We start from the raw sequence: 26982 nt of genomic DNA, 5'->3' as shown, positions 1-26982 counted from the left end.
GGTCCTCCCTAACATGTAGTAGTGTCTGATATCCTGGTGGGTCAGTCATTTAGCAAGGCCCTCCCTGACATGTAGTAGGGTCTATCTAATATCCTTGTGGGTCATTCATTTAGCTGGGTCCTCCCTAACATGTAGTAGAGTCTGATATCCTGGTGGGTCAGTCATTTAGCAGGGTCCTCCCTGACATGTAGTAGTGTCTGATATCCTGGTGGGTCAGTCATTTAGTGGTGTCCTCCCTGACATGTAGTAGGGTCGATATCCTGGTGGGTCAGTCGTTTAGCTGGGCCCTCCTTTACTTGTAGTAGAGTCTGATATCCTGGTGGGTCAGTCATTTAGCATGACCCTCCCTGACATGTAGTAGGGTCTGATATCCTGGTGGGTCAGTCATTTAGCAGGGTCCTCCCTGACATGTAGTAGTGTCTATCTAATATCCTGGTGGGTCATTCATTTAGCTGGGTCCTCCCTAACATGTAGTAGTGTCTGATATCCTGGTGGGTCAGTCATTTAGCAAGGCCCTCCCTGACATGTAGTAGGGTCTATCTAATATCCTTGTGGGTCATTCATTTAGCTGGGTCCTCCCTAACATGTAGTAGTGTCTGATATCCTGGTGGGTCAGTCATTTAGCAAGGCCCTCCCTGACATGTAGTAGGGTCTATCTAATATCCTGGTGGGTCATTCATTTAGCTGGGTCCTCCCTAACATGTAGTAGTGTCTGATATCCTGGTGGGTCAGTCATTTAGCAAGGTCCTTCCTCCCTGACATGTAGTAGTGTCTGATATCCTGGTGGGTCATTCATTTAGCAGGGCCCTACTTCACTTGTAGTAGAGTCTGATATCCTGGTGGGTCAGTCATTTAGCAGGGTTCTCCCTGACATGTAGTAGGGTCTATCTGATAACCATGGTGGGTCAGTCATTTAGCTGGGTCCTCCCTGACTTGTAGTAGGGTCTGATACCCAGTTGGGTCAGTCGTTTAGCAGGGCCTTACTTCACTTGTAGTAGAGTCTGATATCCTGGTGGGTCAGTCATTTAGCAGGGCCCTCCCTGAGTCATCACCAATCTCTTTACCAAAATTGTCAATGAACATTTGGCATGCTTGAAAAGAGTGGCATTTGTAGTAAATTTGTATAATAAATTAATATCTGGTACCAGGTGCAATTACATGTAGGAAACTGTACTATTTATTTCTCCATTAACAGATGAAGGACCAAGTAAAATGTCTAAGAAGCAGATGATTTTTGGCATAGCCACACGAATTGATCTTTTGAACTTCATCACCAAGCAACCAGTCCATGAAGCCTAGACATGTGACTTAGGCCTTATAGAAAGTGTTTGTAGGGAGGTCTAGCCAATGGAACCACCATGCTTTCTAGCTGTATTTAGTGCTCTGCTGTAATATTAGGGACACGAAATAGTGCACTGAAAATATATTGAAAAACAGACCTACAGTAAAACACGGTTATAACAAACCTCTTGGGACCAACAAAACAACCTTGTTGTAATTATAATTTGTTATACAGATAATGCAGATATATTATGGAAACCATGATGAGGAATGAACATTTCTTTTTTATAACCTTGAATTCATTGACCGATCGCCAGGTGTAATATAGCCACGCCTCGCGCTCACAAACGCACGTGTTTCTATTCAATGTCGGAGCAAACATCGTAGCACACACAATACAAAATGCAAAGTCACGTGCGATTTGATTGACAGCTGGCGATCTGTCAATTGTAAGCGTGTTCGTTATAAACATGTTTTACTGTATGATAAATATATTTCCTGGATATATAACACATGTAATAATAATTTATCTTGGATCATACCTGTTTTAATATACATTTATCCTTTTTATCAGTTAACCAAGACATATAAATGTTTATTATGATTTGGGGATAAACTTTGGTTGTGTTTATTATTTTTCTATTGACTTTAAGAATAGCCATTTTGTTAATATATTACCACAGCATAAAAGCTAATAATAATCTGAATTTACCATGTATCGGTATGTGTATATATACATATACTAGTTATGGTTTTGAGTCCCCAAATATCTGCGAATTTATCCAGTTTGCAAACAAAATTTCTTTCATACCTCAATGAAATAAAAAAATTGATGCTTTATATAATATAAAATATAATGTTTAATATTGTTTAGTAGCAAACATGAAATAACGAAAACAAATTTCCTCAACATTTAATCTAAAGTTCACACATGTATTAGCTGAAATATACAGACAATTAGATACGTCTTATTATTTCCTTAATTACTTGTTCAAACAGTAAGCCTGTCTAAGCAACCACCTCTGTAGAAAGACCACCTGCCTAATAAGGCCACTCTCCTAGCGTCCCAAATGCTCGACACTAACAAATTTGACTGCGGCCGGTGTATAAAGATTTTTAAAACAATTTTTTTGTTTATCCTTAATTAACTGGGAATTTTTTAGACATGTTTTGACTGTGATGTGTGTTGCAACATATAATTTTATTTTGCAACAGAGGGAATATTACATGCAGTATACATAAATTTATAAAACTTTTTCATTCTAATTCTACAGTATTAGGGAAGGGGTGAACGCACAAATCTCAATAATCTGCCTTCTCAATTAGTGTTGATTCTTTTAAACAGTTTATATGTTTCAGAAGGTCCATATTAATCTTACTGTTTTTTGTTACAAGGGATTATTTTTATTAGCCCACCATCATCAGATGGTGGGCTATTCAAATCGCTTTTTGTCCGTGGTCCGTCCGTCCTTCCGTCCGTCCTTCCGTCCGTCCGTCCGTTAACAATTCTTGTTATCGCTATTTCTCAGAAAGTACTGAAGGGATCTGTCTCGTATTTCATATGTAGGTTCCCCTAGGGCCCTAGTTGTGCATATTGAATTTTGGGACCAATCGGTCAACAAGATGGCCGCCAGGCAGCCTTCTTGGATTTTGATAGTTAAAGTTTGTTATCGCTATTTCTCAGAAAGTACAGAAGGGATCTGTCTCAAATTTCATATGTAGGTTCCCCTAGGGCCCTAGTTGTGCATATTGCATTTTGGGACCAATCGGTCAACAAGATGGCCGCCAGGCAGCCATCTTGGATTTTGATAGTTAAAGTTTGTTATCGCTATTTCTCAGAAAGTACTGACGGGATCTGTCTCAAATTTCATATATAGGTTCCCCTAGGGTCCTAGTTGTGCATGTTGTGTTTTGGGACCGATCGGTCAACAAGATGGCCGCCAGGCAGCCATCTTGGATTTTGATAGTTAAAATTTGTTGTCGCTATTTCTCAGAAAGTACTGAAGGGATCTGTCTCAAATTTTATATATAGGTTCCCCTAGGGTCCTAGTTGTGCATGTTGCGTTTTGGGACCGATCGGTCAACAAGATGGCCGCCTGGCAGCCTTCTTGGTTTTTGATAGTTAAAGATTGTTATCGCTATTTCTCAGAAAGTACTGGAGGGATCTTTCTCAAATTTCATATGTAGGTGCCCCTAGGGCTCTTTTTGTACATAATGCGTTTTTTGGATCGATCGGTCAACAAAATGGCCGCCAGGCTGCCATCTTGGATTTTGATAGTTAAGATTGTTATCGCTATTTCTCAGAAAGTATTGAATGAATCTGTCTCAAATTTCATATATAGGTTCCCCTAGGGCCCTAGTTGTGCATATTTCGATTTGGGACCGATCAATCATCAAGATGGCCGCCAAGGAGCCATCTTGGATTTTGATAGTTGAAGTTTGTTACTGCTGTTTCTCAGGAAGTACTGAAGCGATCTGTGACCTGTCTCAAATTTTATATATAGTATGTTTGCAAAAGTTTGAAAAGCAGAGAAAAGATCCCTCTTTCCATTGTCAGACATAGATCATTCTTTGGTGGGCGCCAAGATCCCTCTGGGATCTCTTGTTACATGTATACTGTAAATAGTAATACTGGTATGATTTTAAATGTTTTTCGGTGTGAGTGTCCAAGCTAACGACATATATGCTTCTTTACACGAACCTCTTAACAAGAGACCTCAATTGTTTCCTGGTGGTATTGAATTGTTGCTTACATTTTTCTGTACTCTTTTCTAATGAATAATGTTTAGAATTGGATTGCCAGTAACCTATTATTTTCATTGTGTCAAGAATCAAGGTTACAGTGACCTAATTGTCACAAATTTTATCAGTAACTGTATAATTTCTAATTTTACACTATATCTACTGACATATGGTAATTTGTGTCTTGAAACAAATATTTGTTGTGTCACATGACAAATGTTTATTGCTTCACATGACAAATGCATGTTGTGCCACATGAAAAATGTACATTTTTCAAATAACAAATGTATGTTGTGTCACGTGACATTGGATGTTTCAGTACATGACAAATGTTAATCTACAAAGTTTTTTTATGACATGGACCGCGCGTTCCATTTATTGATTCGTACCAGTTGTACTATATTGATACGACACTGCCAAATGGAATGTGTTTGGATTTTTCCATGATGGTGACACCCATATAAAAGATACGCTTCAAAAATAACAGACAAGTATTTCGATGTTAACAATAAAATGGACATAAAAGTATTAAATACCTGAAAAGTTTCGACATACATTGAAATAAATAATTCATATAATTTTATCGAATTATGATGTGCGGTCTTAACATTTAAACAAATGGTAAAATATTAATACATAATAGTAATATATATATATATATATTTATTATACCTCAAATTCACTGAGTTTTACAAAAACGTTAAGCCTTAGATTTTAACAAACACAGGAGACAAGACAAGAATATTTCACTTAATGCTTATTGTGAGTATTCATTTTTTACAATGCAATGATAATAAGAGCTATTGAGTAGAAGCTGATATGATATGCTATTTTACTTCCGACGGTGAGTTTTTGACTTTTGCTAAAATAAGTTAAAAATTTTCAATAGATTGCAAAAAAAATAGTTTTGTTTCTAGACTTTTGGTATAATAAAATAAATCCTACCTGCGTTAGAGGGTAACAGTGCCTAGTGTCACCCTGTATTATTATTGTCAAGTATTTTTTGTGCATTTTCTCTTTCATTGAATATGTTTTATTAGCCCACCATCATCAGATGGTGGGCTATTCAAATCGCCTTTCGTCCGTGGTCCGTCGTCCGTCCGTCCTTCCGTCCGTCCGTCCGTCCTTCCGTCCGTCCGTCCGTCCTTCCGTCCGTCCGTCCGTCCGTCCGTCCGTTAACAATTCTTGTTACCGCTATTTCTCAGAAAGTACTGAAGGGATCTTTCTCCAATTTCATATGTAGGTTTCCCTAGGAACCTAGTTGTGCATATTGCATTTTGGGACCGATCGGTCAACAAGATGGCCGACAGGCGGCCATCTTGGATTTTGATAGTTAAAGTTTGTTACCGCTATTTCTCAAAAAGTGCTGAAGGGATCTTTCTCAAATTTCATATATAGGTCCCCCTAGGGCCCTAGTTGTGCATATTGCATTTTGAGACCGATCGGTCAACAAGATGGCCGACAGGCGGCCATCTTGGATTTTGATAGTTAAAGTTTGTTACCGCTATTTCTCAAAAAGTGCTGAAGGGATCTTTCTCAAATTTCATATATAGGTCCCCCTAGGGCCCTAGTTGTGCATATTGCATTTTGAGACCGATCAGTAAACAAGATGGCCGACAGGCGGCCATCTTGGATTTTGATAGTTAAAGTTTGTTACCGCTATTTCTCAGAAAGTACTGAAGGGATCTTTCTCAAATTTCATATGAAGGTTCCCCTAGGACCCTTGTTGTGCATATTGCATTTTGGGACCGATCGGTTAACAAAATGGCCGACAGGCGGCCATCTTGGATTTTGGTAGTTAAAGTTTGTTACCACTATTTCTCAGAAAGTACTGAAGGGATCCTTCTCAAATTTCATAGTTAGGTTCCCCTAGGACCCTTGTTGTGCATGTTGCATTTTGGGACGATCGGTCAACAAGATGGCCGACAGGCGGCCATCTTGGATTTTGATAGTTAAAGTTTGTTACCGCTATTTCTCAAAAAGTGCTGAAGGGATCATTCTTAAATTTCATATACAGGTTCCCCTAGGACCCTTGTTGTGCATATTGCATTTTGGGACCGATCGGTTAACAAAATGGCCGACAGGCGGCCATCTTGGATTTTGGTAGTTAAAGTTTGTTACCACTATTTCTCAGAAAGTACTGAAGGGATCCTTCTCAAATTTCATAGTTAGGTTCCCCTAGGACCCTTGTTGTGCATGTTGCATTTTGGGACGATCGGTCAACAAGATGGCCGACAGGCGGCCATCTTGGATTTTGATAGTTAAAGTTTGTTACCGCTATTTCTCAAAAAGTGCTGAAGGGATCTTTCTTAAATTTCATATATAGGTTCCCCTAGGGCCCTAGTTGTGCATATTGCATTTTGAGACCGATCAGTAAACAAGATGGCCGACAGGCGGCCATCTTGGATTTTGATAGTTAAAGTTTGTTACCGCTATTTCTCAAAAAGTACTGAAGGGATCTTTCTCAAATTTCATATACAGGTTCCCCTAGGACCCTTGTTGTGCATATTGCATTTTGGGACCGATCGGTCTACAAGATGGCCGACCGACAGCCATATTGGATTTTGATACTTACAGTTTGTTACCGCTATTTCTCAGAAAGTACTGAAGGGATCTTTCTCAAATTTTATATGTAGGTTCCCCTTGTATCCTAGTTGTGCATTGTACCTTTTAGGACTGATGAATAATGCCTTTCGGGACTGATCGGTAAACAAGATGGCCAACCGGCCGCTATCTTAGATTTCATTGTTGAAGTTTGTTACCACTATTTCTTAGAAAGTACTATAGCGATCTGTCTCAAATTTTATATGTCATGTGTTTGAAAAAGTTTGAAAAGCAGGGAAAAGATCCCTCTTTCCATTGTCAGACATAGATCTTTCTTTGGTGGGCGCCAAGATCCCTCTGGGATCTCTTGTTATACATATAAATATATATATGTGAATCTCATGTTAGTGATGCTTTTAATGATCAATATTCCTCAACATTCATCTATTTTATTGTCTAATTTAACTATGAAATATGAAAATATTTTGTCATGCTGAATGCAGTATCCAGATAAAATCATCCCGTAAGAATCTCCTATTTTTATCCTGGTTTGATTGGAATCTCTCCATTGTTAGCTTAATGCAATATTTTTGACTAAAAGTGCTTTGAAATCTTTATTTTTATTTACTTTGTTGTTTTCATGAATTGTTTTGGTTCTTTGGGCAACGGTAACTTAATCATATTTCTGAATTGAAATAAATGATGTCTTGTGACTTACCATATCGGAGTTTGTTATTCAAGGCATTAATAATTTGTCACGTGTTTTATTAGAGCATACATGTTAGTTCCTACCAGTGATCAAATTAACACGACGTAATTGTGAAAAAAATGTCTGTCCAATTGTACCATCATCTCCTTACATGACCCTAGCTGTTAATATGACGTTAATAAATCAAACAAACAAACAAAAAAGGTGAGAAAAAGCATCATCGCCTACTTCCCTTCTTTCCACTCCGTCAGTACTTAATTGTCATCATTACTTGAAATGAAGGAAACTGTATATTGCATCTTGTCTAAGCAGCAATAATAAAAGAGAGTTAATGGACAACACAGTGTCTAAACTCCACAACGCTCCGTTTATATCGGACTGCAACACATATAGTACAATAGACTGATTTCGTGGGTAACCGTCGATGCTACAGACCAATCTGGCTACATTACCAAACAAGCCAAATGGCGTTTATAGTTTATATAAGCCAAAATGTTCGTGTTGAGTAATAACTATACATGTAAATCAATGATGTTAATTACAGAGTTATTTTCAGTTACATCAAAATCTGACCGTTGTACATGATTCCTATAGCTACAAGGCATACGAGGGGTGTTCCAAAATTATTGTTACTTTGGTGATTTCTTTTTGATAGAAGTAATTCTGATCACTTTACTTTGCCCTGTCCCTTGAAGTACTCCCCCTCTGCATTTATGCATCGTTTCAACCGATCGATCCACTTTTGGAAACAGTTTTCGTCTTGAATTGGTATACTCATAAGATACTGGTAAATGGCAGAGCCAAGGGCATTTCTTGATTTATATTTTGTTCCAGACAGGTGAAATTTTAGTTTGGGGAACAAGAAAAAGTCACGGGGGGCCAAGTCTGGTGAATATGCAGGGTGAGGGAGGACAGTGACCTTTTTCTGCCTTCACAAACTCCGTTACAATGCGCGCCTTGTGTGCTGGCGCATTATCATGTAAGAGCCTGAGGTACTTCAAACCTGTCTGTGGGCGGCGGCGTTTGTAGACTTTCTTAAGTTTTCGAAGTACAACGTCTCTATAATACTTCGCTGTGACAGTTTTGCCTTTTGGAACAGGGATTTGAATGAATGGACCCTTTTCATCAAAGAATATGACATACAAAACCTTCCTCACGGTGCGTATTCTTTTAGCAATGCTAGGGCGCCTGGCGTTTTTGTTTGCCCAGATTCGATTAGAGCATTTTCTTTTGGGTTCGAAAAAATACACACATGTTTCATCACCTGAGACCAAATTATCAAAAGCCTTTTTGCTGTATTTTGGGTATTTCTTCAATAAGGATTTGGCCTTGTCAACCCGGGACCTCTTTTGGTTGTCATTTAGTAAATGGGGTATCCACCTGGCATTGATCTTGCCCAGCTTAAGATGTTTCTTTAAAACGCAATGAATACGTGCTAAAGACAAGCCTGTCATTTTAGCTGACTGCCGGTAAGTGTACCTTGCGTCTTTTTCAAGGATTTGCCGAATTAGTTCAATGTTATGCTTTGTTGTTGTTGTTGCAGGGCGACCTGTGTGGGCAGCATCTTTAAGCTGCTGGTGTACCGACTTAAATCGAGCAACCCACCTACAAATAGTCATATATGACATTTGACCCTTCCCATATATATCACACACCTCACGATGAATTTCAATTGATAGTCATATCATTTGAGGATTATCGACGTGAAATATATGTAGTATGTGTAAAAGATACTGCCTAGTAATAAATTTTACTATTTATATTCATAAAAGTGAAAATGCTTACAATGTATTTCTAATGCAAAACGTATCACCTTGGCGTATAGGAATCGGATATGGTGTCATGGTGGCTATCTTCGATTTGATATCAACGCAAAACATTTCGTCGAGACCATGCCAGAATCATTTCAGGCAAACTTCAGTCAAATGATACCAGTAGAACTTGAAAAGAAGTTCCAATGATAGCAGCTGTGTTGGACATCTTGGATTTCAGATCGACCCGAAAAATAACAACTCTTTATCGGGACCATGTCAGGACAATTTCAGGCACGTTTCAGCCAAATCGCACCTGTAGAACTTAAGAAGTTCAAAATGTTTTTTCAAGATAGTTGCTGTGGTGGCCATCTTAGATTTCGAATTGACCCGAACAATAACAACACTTTGTAAGGACCATGTCAGGATCATTTCAGACATGTTTTAACCAAATCGCACCGGTAGAACTTGTGAAGCAGTTCAAAATGTGTTTTCAAGATAGCGGCTGTAGCGGCTATCTTGGATTTCGGGTCGACCTGAAAAAATATCTGCACTTTGTCAGGACCATGTCAGGATAAATTCAGGCCAGTTTCAGATAAATCGTAGAAAAGTAGAACTTCAAAGGAAATTCAAAATGTGTTTTGGATTTCAAGATGGTGGCTGCGGCTGATCACTCGAAAAACACTTTTTCGGGACCATGTCAGACTACGACGACTATTGGTTTAAACATGTATATTATCATTTTATACCGTAAAAATAATATTTTGCCCCTGATTGGCTGAGAGAAGTTTTTTATTGTATAGAGCACATCACAAAACATGGAAATATCCGTAAATTAGTTTAATTAAAAGTATAACATTTTACTACTAGTCATACCATACTGCAAGGATGTTTAGCTCTGACGAAGTGCGGCTGAATATTTGTGGGAGACTGCGGTATATTCGTGTTATGTCTTTTTGTATAGTAGAACTCTTGCCCTTTTTATAGTGCGATATCACTTAAGCATGCCACCGAAGACTCCCATGTTGATCAATTTAAAGAACATTCTCAATGACTTCTCCCACTGACGTAAGTTCAGTCTTTTTGCGACCTCTTGAACAATAGTGAAATTAGTATACCAGAGCTGAAACTTGCAGGAAATAATCCTTACATGGTCCCGATCAAGTGCTTTTATTTTTCGGGTCGATCCGGAATCCAAGATGACCGCCACAGCCGCATTCTTGAAAAATATTTTGAGCTTCTTCTACAGTTCTGCCTGAGCGATGTGGCTCAAACTTGCCTAAAATGATCCTGATATTGTCCTGACAAAGTGTTGTTATATTTTGGGTCGATCCGAAATTCAAGATGGCTGTCACAGAAGCCATCTTGAAAACATGTTTTTAGCTTCTCAAGTTTTACTACTGCGATTTAGCTGAACCTTGCATGAAATCAGCCTGACATAGTTCCGACGAAATAAGGTTATTTTTGGGGTTGGTCCGAATTCCAAGATTGCGGCCACAGCCACTATCTTCAAAACACATTTTGAACTTCTCAAGTTCGACTGGTGCGATTTGGCTGAAGCTTGCCTGAAATTACCCTGATATATAATCTTGATAAAGTGTTGTAACAACTCTGGTTGATCCCAAATCGAGGATGGCTATCGTTTCAATCAGACACACTTGTTTTTTAACTTTTGTCATTTCTATGCGTATTCCTGCAGTGTTTTAAACACGGCTGGTTGGTCGGCTTTTAATAGTCCCAAACCTCATTGGTGTTTCACTTAATGTCTAATTCTCTCATATATGACCTAGAGTTTTATTGGTCAATATGTATTCTCACATTGTAATCACGAGTAACAATAAAACAATATCAGAGTTGAAAAACAGTGTAGACGTTGTCAGTGACTTAAAGCCAGCAACCAAAGGGTGCTTAACATCTATGGAATTGTCGGGATGCATAAGTGAGTGACTAGCTATAGTTACCACATTGAGGTTAACGACTACACGGTATTCGGCGACAAAGATTAGTAATCAGGAGTGACAGACAAAACGTGTGATTGCTTGATTATATTTATTTCCTATTGACAGTCAGGGTTATTTAAAGACTACATCCACTGTATGCGATGCATTGCGTGTATGAAGTGCTTGTGTATTTTGGGATACAGCGGTATGGTTGTATTATGCCTCTTTGGAATAGTGGCCATAATGCACTTGTATAATGTGGGATTTGCTATTCGGTAGCTTCAGTGAGATAGCACTATAAAAAGTACAGGAGTTATTATAAGAAAATACACACCACAATCTTCCAAAAACATAGAGAGATTCACGCACGCAACCGTTTGTATACAGGAGAGGCCGTCCACAAACGACCTTGAAAAGTCGTTGGTGATAAAACTAAATGTAAGAAAATAAAGTTTTACAAGATCAGAGTCATACGGCTACTTGTGTGTATTTACTTTAAAGTGCATCACATTATGATAAAGAAACATTTACACGCATTCTTCAACGGGGCACCAATCCCACTCAGTGGTTGGGTCCATCGTGTAACACCATGGCTTTCCAAATCCTTCCACAACACAGTAGTTTTCCAAGTCAGTTCTGCCCTGGTTATATTTGGGAATGTGCGGAGTATTGCTATCCCACCGTTGACATTGTACCCCTGTCCACGTGCAGCTAACACGGCCAGAGTATTCTGACGTGGTCGAGTTCAAACAGTCCTGACCTGAAAGGATAAAAACAAAATATATCCATGACGACCCAATCTAGTTTTAACGTTGAGTTATAACAAGAAACTGAGTTATCGAACAGAAATTAATTAATGCTAATTAAGTGTTGAAAACAGCAATATTCAATTGAAAGTGATCATTACTTCAACATGTGTATTAGAGCTAAATTAACATAATTTGAAATTATCTATAGGTATATTTATTTTTCCTGCCCCAGAGTGCCTGCGTGTCAGAACCATTGTATTTACAATATATGCACCCCTTCTCCAAGGATGTTTCTGGCCGGTTTTTATTGATATAATGCACAACTTGAGGGATCCTAAGTATTTGCAATTAAAAAGCAATGTTGACGGACGGACGGACGGACAGGAGTTGGACGATGCGTCATGGCATAAAGACATCGGCTCTCCGAACCAGATGAGCAAAGCATGGTATATGAAAGGATAGAAATAAGATAATAATGTAGTTGCAACGCTATTTGGTTTCAGAATAGCCCGAGATACTCTGGCCCTGACACCAGACTTAGACATTATGACAGATAGATGTCTGGTTTAGGGCCAGAGCGCAGTAGTACTCGAAAACTTGGAATAAGCCGACACCGTTTGGTATCGGGCCAGGTACTCTCCGATTCAGACGACTTACAAAATATTACCACCGAGAATCGCCACTTACCTTGGTCTTTTCAACAAATGAATAATTTATCTACTCATAGCCATCCATTTCATCACGCATGCACGTTCTATTGTGTCAACACAGTAGTTTCTTTTCCGCAACTTTAAATTTCCCTCGTCGTCGTCGCCATTTTCTCGTAGTATGCAAATCATCTTTAATCTCGACGGATTGCGATATTTGGGTAGATATGATATTCATTTGTTGTATAGACTAAGGTTAGTGGTGCTTCTCGGTGGTCAGTCTGAATCGGAGAGTACCTGGCTCGATACCAAACGGTGTCGGCTTATTCCAGGTTTTCGAGTACTACTGCGCTCTGGCCCTAAACCAGACATCTATCTGTCATAATGTCCAAGTCTGGTGTTAGGGCCAGAGTATCTCGGGCTAGTTTCAGAAGTACGTTCTAAGATGAAAAGCGATAAAGAAAATACAGTATGTAAGATAATTGATAAATAGATATATTGGTCTAGTGATTCAACGATCTGTAAAAAATGAGAACTTACTAGAGCATGACATAGAGGGTTGAGTCCAATTTGCAGTAGGAAGGCACCTTGTCATTGGACAATGTGCTACGGGAGCTGGATCATCATATGTTTTACACCTGTACCTGCCGACCGAGTAGGCATCGTTGAAGGGATACTCTAAGGAATAGCGGGAGTCACTAATAGGTTCATCACCGCACACGATCTTTTCATCGAAGGGACAGTAATCCCATCTAACACTAGGGTCTGTGGTATAGCACCAAGGCCGGTCAGATATAACTGGCTGACACCAGTTATGAAGGTCCGACCTATTCTGTAAATACTGCGGATCGTGAGGAAAGATACTGTCCCATCTCTGGCAAGGAATGCCGCCCAGTGTACAGGAGACTTTTCCTTCATATATTTCGTCTTCAGGATACAAATGGTCCTTAGCTGTGAATGATACAAGCTCATTTAGTGTAGGCGTTCATAGCACGCATGTCATACGCAGTCATAAATAATACAATGTTACACACAGTCACATATTAAAAATATACATACAGCATACACCACTATATTAATTTGAACACAAAATTACATCCAAACATGTATCATGTCATAAGAATCATATACTTATTAATTTACTACTTTCATATCGGTAACAATATGAGAAATATCATAACAAAACTGGCCCAGTATATGGATAAACTTGGCCAATACATGTACAAGATAAAGTGGGCCAATATTGAAATCGAGCCAATTGATCGATTATAGATTACATACAATGTCACACAGTTATACATTACATACAAAGTACCATAGTATTTGATTAACTACAATGCCACACATTTATAGATTACACACAATGTCAAAAAGTTACAGATTACATGTATTTTCACACAGTTATAGATTACATAGAAAGTCACACAGTTATATAATGCATACAAATTCACACAGTTATAAATTACATACAAAGTCTTACAGTTATAGATTACAAACAAAGTCACACATTTATAAATTGCATACAAAGTCACACAATCATAGATTACATACAATGTCACACAGTTATAGATTGCATACAATGTCACACAGTTATAAATTGCATACAATGTCACACGGTTATAGATTACATACAATGTCACACAGTTATAGATTGCATACAATGTCACACAGTTATAAATTGCATACAAAGGCACACAATCATAGATTACATACAATGTCACACAGTTATAGATTGCATACAATGTCACACGGTTATAGATTACATACAATGTCACACAGTTATAGATTGCATATAATGTCACACAGTTATAGATTGCATACAAAGTCACACAGTTTTAGATTGCATACAATGTCACACAGTAATAGATTAAGTACAAAGTCACACAAGATCACATACAAAGTAACACAGTTATACATTACATACACATTTAAAGTCACACAGTTATAAATTACATACAAAGTTGTTGTCGTAAATTACATACAAAGTCAAACAACCATGTATTACCGTACTTACTACACAAAAACCTAAACTGTGGTGAAAAGATACGGTCAAAATCAGCATAAGCAATATTTATAATTTAAATTCCTACCTGAACAGGACAAAGTGGCTTGAGTCCACGCATCGTTTACACACCTAGAGACGGGGCAGAAACTCTTCGGCTCAGGATCCATAAACTCCTTACATCCATATCGGACCCTTTTGTCGTCATTTAAGAAAGGTCTGGTGACTTCATAGCTACCTCTATGGTGACGAAGATCTGGCGTCGTAGCACAGTCGTCTGAAATAATTGCGAAAATTTTATTGAAATTCTAGACCAATATTTACTGAAAATAATCAGTAACAAATTTCTATATTTTTCTAAATTATGGCCTGTGTAAGATCTGATGAGATAGTTTCTGTAGGCAAAATTGATTCTAGATTATCATTTCGAAATAAATACACCGAAATTAATATATATCTAGAAATAAATAAGCAATCTTGAAGTAAACTTTAGACATTTGCACTGTTTCCACATTATATGTGATTATTCATAAGTAAAAATGATTTAATTCTCCTCAGTGTATTGTGAAACATATTCTACAGGCTGGTAAGAATGTTATTTAAATGGTTATTTGACACAACAAAGAAAATTGTTACTCGTGACGTTTCGATGACCGCACTGTATCTTAATCAAACTTCATCTTCATCAAACGTAAATGACCAGTACAATATATATAGTGTCACCTGACCATTTATTTACATGACCGGTATATAACCGTTTACGTTTGCTTATCTGTTATTTAAATGATCGCCACTTCTATCCGGTATTACTACAAACCATTTTAGATGAAAATATTAATCTATTTTGCTATTGAACTATATTAATAAGAAACATATTTGTAGTGTTATATATATTATTAAAATGTAATCATTTTCATGGTATGATAAATATGATTTTTTTTCTATATAAATGCATACATACCACACCGTGGGTCAGCATGGCTTTGTTCACAGTTCCCCGTGTTCTCATTAAACATAAGATTGGCTGGACACACCATCAGATGCGGGTAGCCATTGGAGCAGGCAATGAAGTCATAACAACTCGTTGGATGCTCATAGTTACCGTTAACTTTGCCTTTGCAGAAGTCTGGGGAGAAATATCATATTGTTTGTGAGTTCATGTCTTTTGAGAGACTTCGGAGTATTCGTGCTGTTTCTTGCAATGAGATTATTGTTTCCTTTATGTTCTTAACTAAACCACAGAAACTGCTACTCAGTTCGGTAAGAAAAAACCAGAAAATTAAAAGGTGGAATGGAATGTCAGGTAATTACACAAGGACGTTTTGGTGAGTTTTATCTTAAGATGAAATTATATTTACTCGATGTGAAGCGTAATGAAGGTCAGCAGTCATTTTTTTCTAAAATTGTTTACCAACAAATGGTGTTTGTATTATTAACAGCAAACTGATAACGTTTTGAACAATGGCTGTGTCGTCCTCGGTACTCCAGGGGTTCCGATCACTTACGATCTTTACACTCCTTGACTATTTCATAGTAAAACTGAAGGCAGCTCAGGGGAACAAATCTGAAACAATCAGAGGCTTACAGAAAATCCTTTGAAGAGAGAGCGATGCTCAACTTCAAAGCCACACAGTCAACCACATTTTACCATTACACGGCTCTTTTGATGTGCATCAAAGGACTAAATTACTGTTATGTTGCCTCCAGTTTTACTATGCAATAGTCCATTGGTATTGAAATCGTAAGTGATCGGAACCCCTGGAGTATTGAGGATGCAGCTATGTATAAAACAATAGGATATATGGCAAAAAAGGTGATATGACTACCTTGCAACCCAAACATTTATTCATACTAAGCTTAGTTTTCAAAGAACGTTCAACCGTAAACCATTTCATGCAGAGTTAAATATAACCTGAGACGACGATAAAAATATTATTTAGGTTTAGGGTGAAATCTATGGCTGCCATCTGATGTTGGCAGCAAAACATAAGTGTCTACAATGTGATTTTTTATCAGTCTTCCTTCCATTTTTTGCACGAGTTTTTTTATATATATTTTCAACAAAATCAGTTGTGAACTTAACAACCAACAACGACATTAAAGCAATAGAATTCGGAATAAAGAAGGAAATTCGTAATACACGTGTAATTTTACAGTATGAAGGAAAAATGAAGCCGATGAGATAAAAGTGTTCCGTTTGCAGTAGGAAAGGTTTATTTACCGGCTGGAATATCTGGAGGTGCTCCTGTAACCGTATCGGCCATGGCTCCGGGTCCTGTACATCAACAATATAGAACTTTTCGTTTCAACTTCAAAATGAACATTGAATACCGTGTAAGAAGAAATATCCGTGGGTTCTTTCTGTTGTTGTTTGAAACATTCAAATAATTTTATGGATAAAAATAGTCATGGTTATTTGTGACATGCCGATACTAATGATGAGAACATTAAACGAACTTCGTTAGATAAATCATAAAGATAAATTGTAAAGGATTTGTCGCTGTAAACCTGAACGTTGTCTCTGGAGAGTAAATAATCTTCAGTATCATTGTCAGATCTTGCAGATACTGCCACCATTGAAGTTTCATGTGCACTGTAAGCATGTTACTTATTTCTTGTGTCCTGCACAGTATTGAATTAGAAATTATCACTCGCGTATCCAATTCCGTAATGATAATAAAAGGAATACTTACCAAACACCAACGGAACTAAAGCAACGAGAGCAAGCATTAACGCGTCCATCTTGATTCGTCAAGTACCATGGATCTACCATCTTCCAGTTTTATACAACGTCATTAGAAAATTAGCGAACCACGTCATTACGATTCTTCAATATTCATTGGTTAGTATAATATATTATACAAAATGATAACAATTAGTAAACTATGACTGAACCTACGTCTACTGCAATACACCAGAAAGCAATTTGCATTTGTGTATAATATACATATATAATAAGTAGTTCATTTATCATATATAAACAATAAAAAGCGTACTCTTCATAGATATTCTTTTCATATAAATATTGACTAAATTAAATGATGATTAAAGGTCATGTAACATGAAAGTTTTATCAAAACAAAATATAATGTTTAACTTGAAAAAAATGTTTTACATTGTAAAAGATGATAAGATACTGGATATGACATACAAAAAATAAAGTTATTTTGTATCTAGTGTATTGGCTATACAATACACACCTATCAATCTAATTAATTCTGTATCACTACGATGCTCTACATTCATTACGTTCCAATACAAGATTTCAGATGAATTCGTTCAATAGTTTTCATTTTTGCATAGCCTTATATTTCATATCCATGCAACAATAATGAAGTTTCTAATACCTTTACAACTGTAAGTCAGCTGGTAGATGTGGATTTTTTATCTTGTGATCAGTTGAGATTTTTGTACTTGCTCACATAGCTTCTGTTTTCATTTAAAATGTTTTTATTTGAAAAATACCAATGTAAAAAATTACACCCAGGTAACTAAAACTACAAACCTCTTCTATGACTTCAACGTTAAACTTAAATCCATGATGGCTGTAAGATTTGCGTCAAGAAAAAAACATTTACTTTGAGCTTTTATGTTTAACAATATTTTTGAAAAAAACCCATCAAGGGCCTTTGTTAAACATGCGGAAGTTTCCAACAAAAGAATGTTGTCATCAGCATACAATTAAAGTTTTAAGTGAAAAAAGGTCTGATTTGTAGGTTAATTGGCTAACATGAGTACATAATTATCTTGATATTTTCATACATATTCTTTATAATATTAATTCCCAAATTTACTTTTACGAAGATTTTTCCATGAACCAACTCTCCATATAGTATCGAACGCCAACAAATGCTCTTTATAGGTTTTTTAATTATTATGCAAATAAAATGGTATAAGTGTCTGAAGAACAAATACATGTATATCAACATCGGTTGAATGTCCGTGACGAAACTTAATTGATTTTTGGATATTGTATTGTATTTACTTGAAAAAATGGCAAGTCGGCTATTCTAAATACTAGTGAAACGTTTTCCAAGGCAGCTAATTGATGCTTTGCCCTTCGGGATCATTTCAGGCCCGTTTCAGTCAAATCGCTCCTGTAGAACTTATGAAGAAGTTCAAAATGTGTTTTAAAGACAGCGGCTGTGGTAGACATCTTTCTAATTGACCCGAAAAATACGAACAATTTGTCTGGACCATGTCAGGATCATTTCAGGCATGTTATAACCAAATCGCATCGGTAGAACTTGAGCAGAAGTTCGAAATGTGTTTTCAAGATAGCGGCTGTGAAGTCCATCTTGGAATTCGGATCGACTCGAAAAAACATATCTGCACTTTGTCAGGACCAAAGTCGTGATAATTTCACGCAAGTTTCAGATAAATCTCACCAGTAGAACTTGAAAAGAAATTCAAAATGTGTTTTGAAGATGGTGGCTGTGGCTGATCCCCCGAAAAATAACAACACCTTTTCGGGACCATGTCATACGACGACGGAAGAAACATGATGACAATAGGCGGTATAAAAATTACCTCTGATCCTGTTGACTCTATTTTCTCTTATTGATATCTGGCTGGATAGCAATAATCACGCGACATTAATAAATATTGACTAATGATATGTCCATAGGGATGATCCAGTTTATCCGCCTCGAGATGTATTTGAGAAAACTAATGACTGAGGGATAATTCAGCAGTATTTGATACCATTTGTATTGATATGTCTTTAATATGCCGATATAAAATGTACATGGTAATACATTTTCCGATTTAAAAACACTTACATACGCGGGAACCCATCTTTAAAAATCTGAAAATTCTCACACAATATTGTGATAGTAGTGTTTGACAAACGGAAATAACAGAAGGTCAATGTGAGTGTATTTAGTTGTTGTCATAAAAAGTGGATACATGTGCATTCATTCCTTTAAACATATTACCGTCATTCATGATGTTGAAAGGTTTTAAACATAGTTGTTCTTACCGCCACGATATTTCCTTATGCTGGAAATGAAATGCACTTTACAATATAGTTAAACCTCCGAAGTCAATTAAAGGTCACTTATACCAAAATGAAATATTAGCCATTATGTCTGATAATTGACAGAGAATCACTTATCGTCGCTATCTTTATTTAACACTATTCGCTTGTATTGCAGCGGAAACTATAAAATGGAATTATAAGTGATCGCTTTTTATGAATGATTCGTTGATTAAAAGGTGTACACAATAATATTTAGGTCATCTGGTCCGAAGGGACAGTGTACTTATGTCATGACGCATTGTCTGTCCATTGTCTGTCCTTTCGTCGTCCATCTTGAAGTATCCAAACATGTTCCTTTTTCCACTTGGAGGATGTGAATATTGCTATTGGTAAAAAAGCGATGATTTAAACACATGAAATAGACAACTGTAACATTGTACAAGTATATACCAGGGTAACTTCCTGAATTTTGAATTCGTCGAATTAATGTTTATTTATCCCCTGAAGATTCTTCTCAGTATCCAAAAATACTGCATGTGGTATTGTATGATGCTATGGGGTCCTTACTGCTTTTTTAAAACAATAATAATCACCATATTTGGATTATTTAAGACATCTTTGAGAGTATTATAAATGATTACAAAAAATCAGCAAGACCTTACCAGGTCTAACTAATTTTTCACTGCTATCCTTTTACTCAGAGCCAAAGAAAGAGGCTACGTCCGCGTAAATATTTTTGCGAACCATTGCGAGACGAGTTTCATAAAATCTAATTTGAATACACATTAAAGACACTTTTTATCGTAGAACTACAACCTACATTTCGAAAAATTTCATCACCAAAATGTGTTACGAAAATTCAACGAAGGCCGCCATTTTGTCACGACGTCCTGGAATAATGACGTCGAGTCAGGAGGTTTTGTCTTTGACTTCCTGTCAAGGATAAACGCTCCAGGTTTTACAGTATTACACTATTGACATATCCAAGGACGTATATGAAAAGGATAAGTCACACTGGGTTTTAGGAAAGTGCAACGCAGTCGCTTTTGTGTTTGTGCACTGACCGTGACGTTTGGCGATGACTGATTTTCCTTTGATATCTGCCGGCGCAGCCTTTGAGGTAGCTTGCGGGTGCGAGGGTTACCGTCTTACTTTCTGATGCGGGCCGTCATTTCATGAGCTGTCGTATTGTTTTAACAAAAAATTAAGACATACCCTCTAAATCTTCCGTCCTTAAAGCAAGCAATAAACGTTGTGAAATTTGATAAACTTTACATTTGTGTTTCGTTTGACTTGATAAGACAAGTATTTTTTGAGAAAAATGGTTTTTATTCCCGGTTCATAGGCGTCTCGCGTGGTGTTTAGAAATGTAAAGTGAAAGTGACGAATCCTTCTCACTTATAAATCCTTGGCATATCCTATTACTTGAGTGAAGTCATTGAATATCGGAGGATTGTTTGATAAAGGCACAATACATACTGCGTTATCTATCGTATATATTACATGTCTAAGTCAAACCAAGGTTGATGCTAAATTTCAGATAAGAATTGCATTACGACAGAAATAACGATACATTTTGGCTGGCGAACGTTAGGCTTCCCTAGCAAATGCGGGATACCCCTATCAAATATGGGAGAAAACCCTTGTCAAGTATGGTATAAATAAAACGAATGCAACGAATGTAGCTCTGGTATTAATTTAACAAAGGATTCCCAAATTATGTGTTATGTAAAATGAGGATACTGTTTCAAAACATATCGCGGAAAACGTATCGTGAATTGTTTATGCTTCTGGAAATAGTTCCTGTATACACAGGGATGCATATATTTTATTTGGCAAACCTACGGAATATGCCGAGTAATATTAGCTGCCGAATAACAGCAAAAGTAATAACCGAACATTACGGAATATTAAACATGTATGACGTAAGCATTCAATATATCTTGAGGGAAAACTATACTTTTTTACTATATAAATGCATAGGGAATATAAAATAAAGGCATGCCAATAAATGGTTGTTGAATTAAACATTCCGTATTTGCGTTATAATCACAATATTTAATCAAACTTGTAACAGTCGTATAAGAATTAGATATGGTGGCTATCTTCGGCTTGATATCAACGCAAAACATTTAGTCCAGACCATGTCAGGATAATTTCAGTCATGTTTCATCAAAATCGCACCTGTAGAATAGTTCAAAATTTGTTTTCAAGATAGCGGCTGTGATGGCCATCTTTGATTTTTAATTGACACGAAAAATAACAACACATTGTCGGAACCATGTCGGGATCATTTTAGGCGCGTTTCAGTCAAATCGCACCGGCAGAACTTGAGAAGTTCGAAATGTGTTTTTAAGACAGCGGCTGTGGTGGCCATCTTGGATTTCGGATCGACCCGAAAAAATATCTGCACTTTGTCAGGACCAAGTCGTGATAATTTCACGCAAGTTTCATATAAATCTCACCAGTAGAACTTGAAAAGAAATCCAAAATGTGTTTTGAAGATGGTAGCTGTGGATGATCACCTTTTCAGGACCATGTTAGATGACGACGGACGAAACATAATGACTATAGTTCGTATAAAAATACCTCTGATCCTGTTGACCCTATTTCCCTTATTGATATTTGACTGGATAGTAATGATTACGTGAAATTAATAAATTTTAACCGATGATATGTCCATAGGGATGATCCAGTTTATCCGCCTCGAGATGTATTTGAGAAAACTAATGACTGAGGGATAATTCAGCAGTATTTGATACCATTTTTATTGCTTTTCCTTTGAGATACTCACATGAAATGGCATGGTAATAAATTTTCTGCTTAACATAACCTCTTTACTTCGCGGAAACCATTTTTTTTAAACGATCTGAATATTCTCAAATTATAATAGTGTTTTGGCGATAATAATAGAAGGTCAATGTGAGCACATAGATTTAATGTCATAAAATGTACCTACATATGCATTCATTTCTCTAAACATATTACCGTCAATCATGTGTTAAAAGACTTTAACATAGTTATTCTTACCACCACGATAAGCTGGAAATTACATTCTATCATACAATTTAACCTCCAAAGTCACTTCAAGGTCACTTATACCAAAATAAAATATTAGCAATTATATGTTATAATTGACAGGAAAGCGCTTATCTTTACCATCTTAATTCAACACTATTCGCTACTTTCACTGGGAACTATAAAATGGAATTAAAGGTGATCGGTTTTCATGAATGATTCGCTGATTAAAAGTTGTACACACTAATATAAGAGTCATGTCATGGCGAATGGTCTATTGTATGTTCTTTCGTCGTCCATCTTAAAGTATCCAAGTATGTTCCTTTTTCTCAATTGATGGATGTAAATATTGCTATTGGTATAAAAAGCTAGGATATAAACACCTGGAAAAAAAGACAATTGCAACGTTTACAAGTGTATACCAGGGTAACTTCCGGATGATGTCACAAGAAATCTTTTGTTTTAAAAATTTGACATCCCCTTTTAGAATTTTTAGTAGGCTGTAACAAATTCTAAATTCGCCAAATTAATGTTTATTTTCCTCGAAAATGCTTCTTGGTGTCCAAAAATATTACATGAGGTATAGTATGATGTTTTGGAGACCTTACAGCTTTTGTAAAACAATAATTATCACCATATTTGGATTCGTTAAGATATCATTTAGAGAATAATAAATACATTACCAGGTCTGACGGAGTTTTCACTGCTATCCTTTGACTCAGAGCTAAAGAAAGAGACCAATCTTTAGAAACGTCCAAGTACATATTATTCCAATGATGTTTTTCTCCTAATTTATACTATCACATCCATTCAAATATAATTAAACCTTCAAATAATTCAATCTTGCTCGTAGCAAGCATTTTTATTGGTTTAAACATGTATATTATCATTTTATACCGTAAAAGTAATTTTGTCTCTGATTGGCTGAAATGGTTGCATAGAGCACATCAGAAAACATGGAAATATCCGTAAATTGGTTGAATTTAAAGTATAACATTTTACTACTAATCATAACATACTGCATGGATGTTAAGCTCTGTCGAAGCGCGGCTGAGCTTTGTGGGAGACTGCGGTATACTCTTATGTTTTTTGTATAGTGGAACTCTTGCCCTTTTTATAGTGTTATATTACTGAATCATGCCGTCGAAGACTACAAGAATCAGTACCACCAATAAACCAGATGTGCAAAGATAAATATAGCACGCCGATCTATTTCGAATATTTTAATCGTAATAATTTTCGTATTGATCAATTTTCAGAACTTTCTTCAATGACTTCTCCCACTGACGTAATCTCAGTCTTTTTGTGACCTCTTGAACATTAATGAAATGTATGTTAACTTTTCCCTGCTTTATCTCTCATACAGGTATGTAAACTTTTCCTTGCTTTATCTCTCATACGTGTATGTAAACTTTTTCTTGCTTTATCTCTTAAACATGTATGTAACTTTTCCGTGCTTTATCTCTCATACGTGTATGTAAACTTTTCCTTGCTTTATCTCTCATACATGTATGTAAACTTTTCCTTGCTTTATCTCTCATACATGTATGTAAACTTTTCCCTGCTTTATCTCTCATACATGTATGTAAACTTTTCCTTGCTTTATCTCTCATACATGTATGTAAACTTTTCCTTGCTTTATCTCTCATACAGGTATGTAAACTTTTCCTTGCTTTATCTCTCATACGTGTATGTAAACTTTTTCTTGCTTTATCTCTTAAACATGTATGTAACTTTTCCGTGCTTTATCTCTCATACGTGTATGTAAACTTTTCCTTGCTTTATCTCTCATACATGTATGTAAACTTTTCCTTGCTTTATCTCTCATACATGTATGTAAACTTTTCCCTGCTTTATCTCTCATACGTGTATGTAAACTTTTCCTTGCTTTATCTCTCATACATGTATGTAAACTTTTCCCTGCTTTATCTCTCATACGTGTATGTAAACTTTACCTTGCTTTATCTCTCATACATGTATGTAAACTTTACCTTGCTTTATCTCTCATACATGTATGTAAACTTTTATCTGTTTTATCTCTCATACGTGTATGTAAATTTTTCCTTGCTTTATCTCTCATACGTGTATGTAATTTTTTCCTTGCTTTATCTCTCATACGTGTATGTAAACTTTTCCGTGCTTCATCTCTCATACGTGTATGTAAACTTTTCCTTGCTTTATCTCTCACACTCGTATGTAAACTTTTCCTTGCTTTATCTCTCATACGTGTATGTAAACTTTAACTTGTTTTATCTCTCACACATGTATGTAAACGTTTCCTTGCTTTATCTCTCATACATGTATGTAAACGTTTCCTTGCTTTATCTCTCATACATGTATGTAAACGTTTCCTTGCTTTATCTCTCAAACGTGTATGTAAACTTTAACTTGTTTTATCTCTCACACTTGTATGTATATTATTCTTGCTTTATCTCTCATTCATACATGTAAGCTTCCTCTTGCTTTTTATTTTAAACAACATAGAATTTGAAATGATTGTTCCATTTCGTGCGATGTTTAAAAACAACAATTATAAAAACTTGTTATCTTTGCGAGCCTTTTGGGTGTGATATTTAAAAACCCGAGCCTTTTGCGAGACGAGTTTCATAAAATATCATTTGAAATGAATACATATTAAAGACACTTTTCATCTAGTAATACAACCTACATTTCAAAAATTAAAAGCCGTTTCGGAAAGGTAGTGGGCCTTTAAATGTATTGCTTTATAATTATGATGATTTCATTGTCCACTCTATTTCTATTGAGATAATTCTCATGCAAGAATCCACAAAGAAAGGTTATTCCATGATTTCTGGACATCTCCCCTCAATTTTTCTGTCAGTTTAGTATATATGCTTTTCTCCACTGTCAGCCTACAAGGTGAACAAAACCCGTGCGTCAGATTTCGACAGGATTTCATACTTACAGATGTCAAAATCCAGAATTGTATTAATATCAGTTCTCTGTGCTCATTAGTTATCACTAAGAAGATGTTGATTCTTCATGCGAGCTACACTGTAAAGAATGAAGGCAATGCAATGTCAGTAACTTAAGGAAAATACTGCAGTTACAATAAAGTATGCCAGGTTCTCAGCTTCATGGTTTGTGAAAAGTGGTTAGAAAGAAAAAAAAACTTGAACAAATACTGAAAAGGTGATTTGTTTGTCACTATTGTGTAAAGACAATTGAATCCTCATGATGTATGTTGATGATGATCAAATGAATACTTGTTTTAACATACCAAGAACCATATTCGACCCAAAAAGCGCCTAGGGCTTGAAAAGAGGCTGATAAGACAAAATTACTGCAAATCTATACAGTTTTGTGTAGTTTTGGTCCTTATTTATGCCTAGGCAATTAAAATTGAGGGCTCAAAAAGGGTGAGGGGCGCTTATTGGGTTGAAACTATTCTTGTAAAATAAAGCTTACATTAAAGGCCCACTACCTTTCCGGAGCAAAACTTTAAAGGTTTCTTAAAAACATTAATAACAAAAGAAAATATATATCGATGGCTTAAAGGCCCATTACCTTTCCGGAGCAAAATATAAAGGTTTCTTAAAAAACATTAATAACATCAGAAAATGCATACCGATGACCTAAAATAAGGTTACCACACCAAACATATGCAAGATTTCCTGCGTAACATATGAAAACAGTGGAGAGTCAATTCGCTGTTTTGCCGTCTGGCGCAGTGATAGTCAACTACCGCGCGGTATTTAGGACGACGGCGGGAAACATAATACGACCCGCGTTATGAAAATAAATATTTTATTTATTTTAATCAAATCGTTCAGAAGGTGATGATAAATGTAGTATTAGCGGTAAGTTAATAATTTTTAAGACTCTACAAAATTATCGATCTTGTTTTACATTGCCATTTTAAAAATTAAAAGCCGTTTCGGAAAGGTAGTGGGCCTTTAAGATGAGGTTACAACACCAAACATATGCAAAATTTCCTGTCTAATGTACGTTAACAGTGGAGATTCATTTCGCTGTTTTGCCGTCTGGCGCAGTGATAGTCAACTACCGCGCGGCATTTAGGACGACGGCGGGAAACATAAAACGACCCGCGTTATGAAAATTAACATTTTATTTATTCTAATTAAACAGTTCCGAAGGTGATGATAAGTGTGCTAGTAAACGTATAGTTAATAACTTCTGCGACTCTACAAAATTATTGATCTCGTTTTACATTCCTATTTTAAAAATTAAAAGCCGTTTCGGAAAGGTAGTGGCCCTTTAAACTTTCAATACTGTTTAATATTGTTTTAATGAAAGTTACATATAATAAATATTTGTTATATTGAGTCTAATAAAGCAGCACCGATGTTAATCAATCCAGAATGAGCGTCAACAAGATAATTTATTTATACTATATAAACTTAAATATTTTCATGTCATAGATAATTTTCATTTCTCTCAAACTTTTTGCAGTATGTTAGTGTTTAAATTGGTCTGTGAATCTATTGTGAAGGTTTTCATATGTAAAATTCCCACTTGTTGATATGTAACATAAGTGAAACTTTCCATGCCAGCATGAATAATTTTCCACTGTCACAATAACCTGACTTTCCATGGTGAGCATTTACTCAATATAAAATAAATACTAACACAGTGA

The 26982-nt window shown here is 36.3% G+C and overlaps 2 protein-coding genes across 4 annotated transcripts in view; one reads left to right on the top strand and one right to left on the bottom strand.

Annotated features, from left to right (window-relative positions):
* The window catches only part of LOC138317533 (cystathionine beta-synthase-like), a 144300-nt gene that overhangs the window by 25997 nt on the left and 91321 nt on the right, over positions 1-26982 (top strand). The window contains exon 16 of one of the 3 annotated variants that reach the window (XR_011207773.1): positions 1196-2643. Coding sequence is in view for 2 of the 3 variants with exons in the window: in XM_069259275.1 (XP_069115376.1) it covers positions 1196-1299 (104 nt within the window). In the remaining variant the exon portion in view is untranslated. Of the gene's footprint in view, positions 1-1195; positions 2928-26982 lie in introns of those variants that run through there. The other 2 variants (XM_069259275.1, XM_069259274.1) reach the window with 2 other exon arrangements.
* Positions 11495-17197, bottom strand: LOC138319459 (plasminogen-like). Its single transcript, XM_069262614.1, has 6 exons — positions 17059-17197; positions 16587-16640; positions 15327-15491; positions 14454-14642; positions 12904-13314; positions 11495-11727 (listed from the first exon to the last, which is right to left on the bottom strand). The coding sequence occupies exons 1-6, from the start codon at positions 17105-17107 to the stop codon at positions 11495-11497; spliced, it is 1101 nt and encodes a 366-aa protein (XP_069118715.1). The 5' UTR covers positions 17108-17197.

This window comes from Argopecten irradians, chromosome 3 (genome assembly GCF_041381155.1).
Source record: "Argopecten irradians isolate NY chromosome 3, Ai_NY, whole genome shotgun sequence".
Taxonomy (NCBI): domain Eukaryota; kingdom Metazoa; phylum Mollusca; class Bivalvia; order Pectinida; family Pectinidae; genus Argopecten; species Argopecten irradians.
Note: the sequence above shows the minus strand (reverse complement) of the source record. Positions and strands in the feature narration are given on the sequence as shown.

Excerpts from the sequence above, each read along its gene's own strand:
- LOC138319459 (XM_069262614.1), bottom strand. The coding sequence starts at position 17,107 with ATGGACGCGTTAATGCTTGCTCTCGTTGCTTTAGTTCCGTTGGTGTTT. Across the intron at positions 15,492-16,586 it reads ACCTCCAGATATTCCAGCCG|ACTTCTGCAAAGGCAAAGTT; the intron begins GTAAATAAACCT and ends ATTTCTCCCCAG. Across the intron at positions 11,728-12,903 it reads ACCCTCTATGTCATGCTCTA|GTCAGGACTGTTTGAACTCG; the intron begins GTAAGTTCTCAT and ends TTATCCTTTCAG.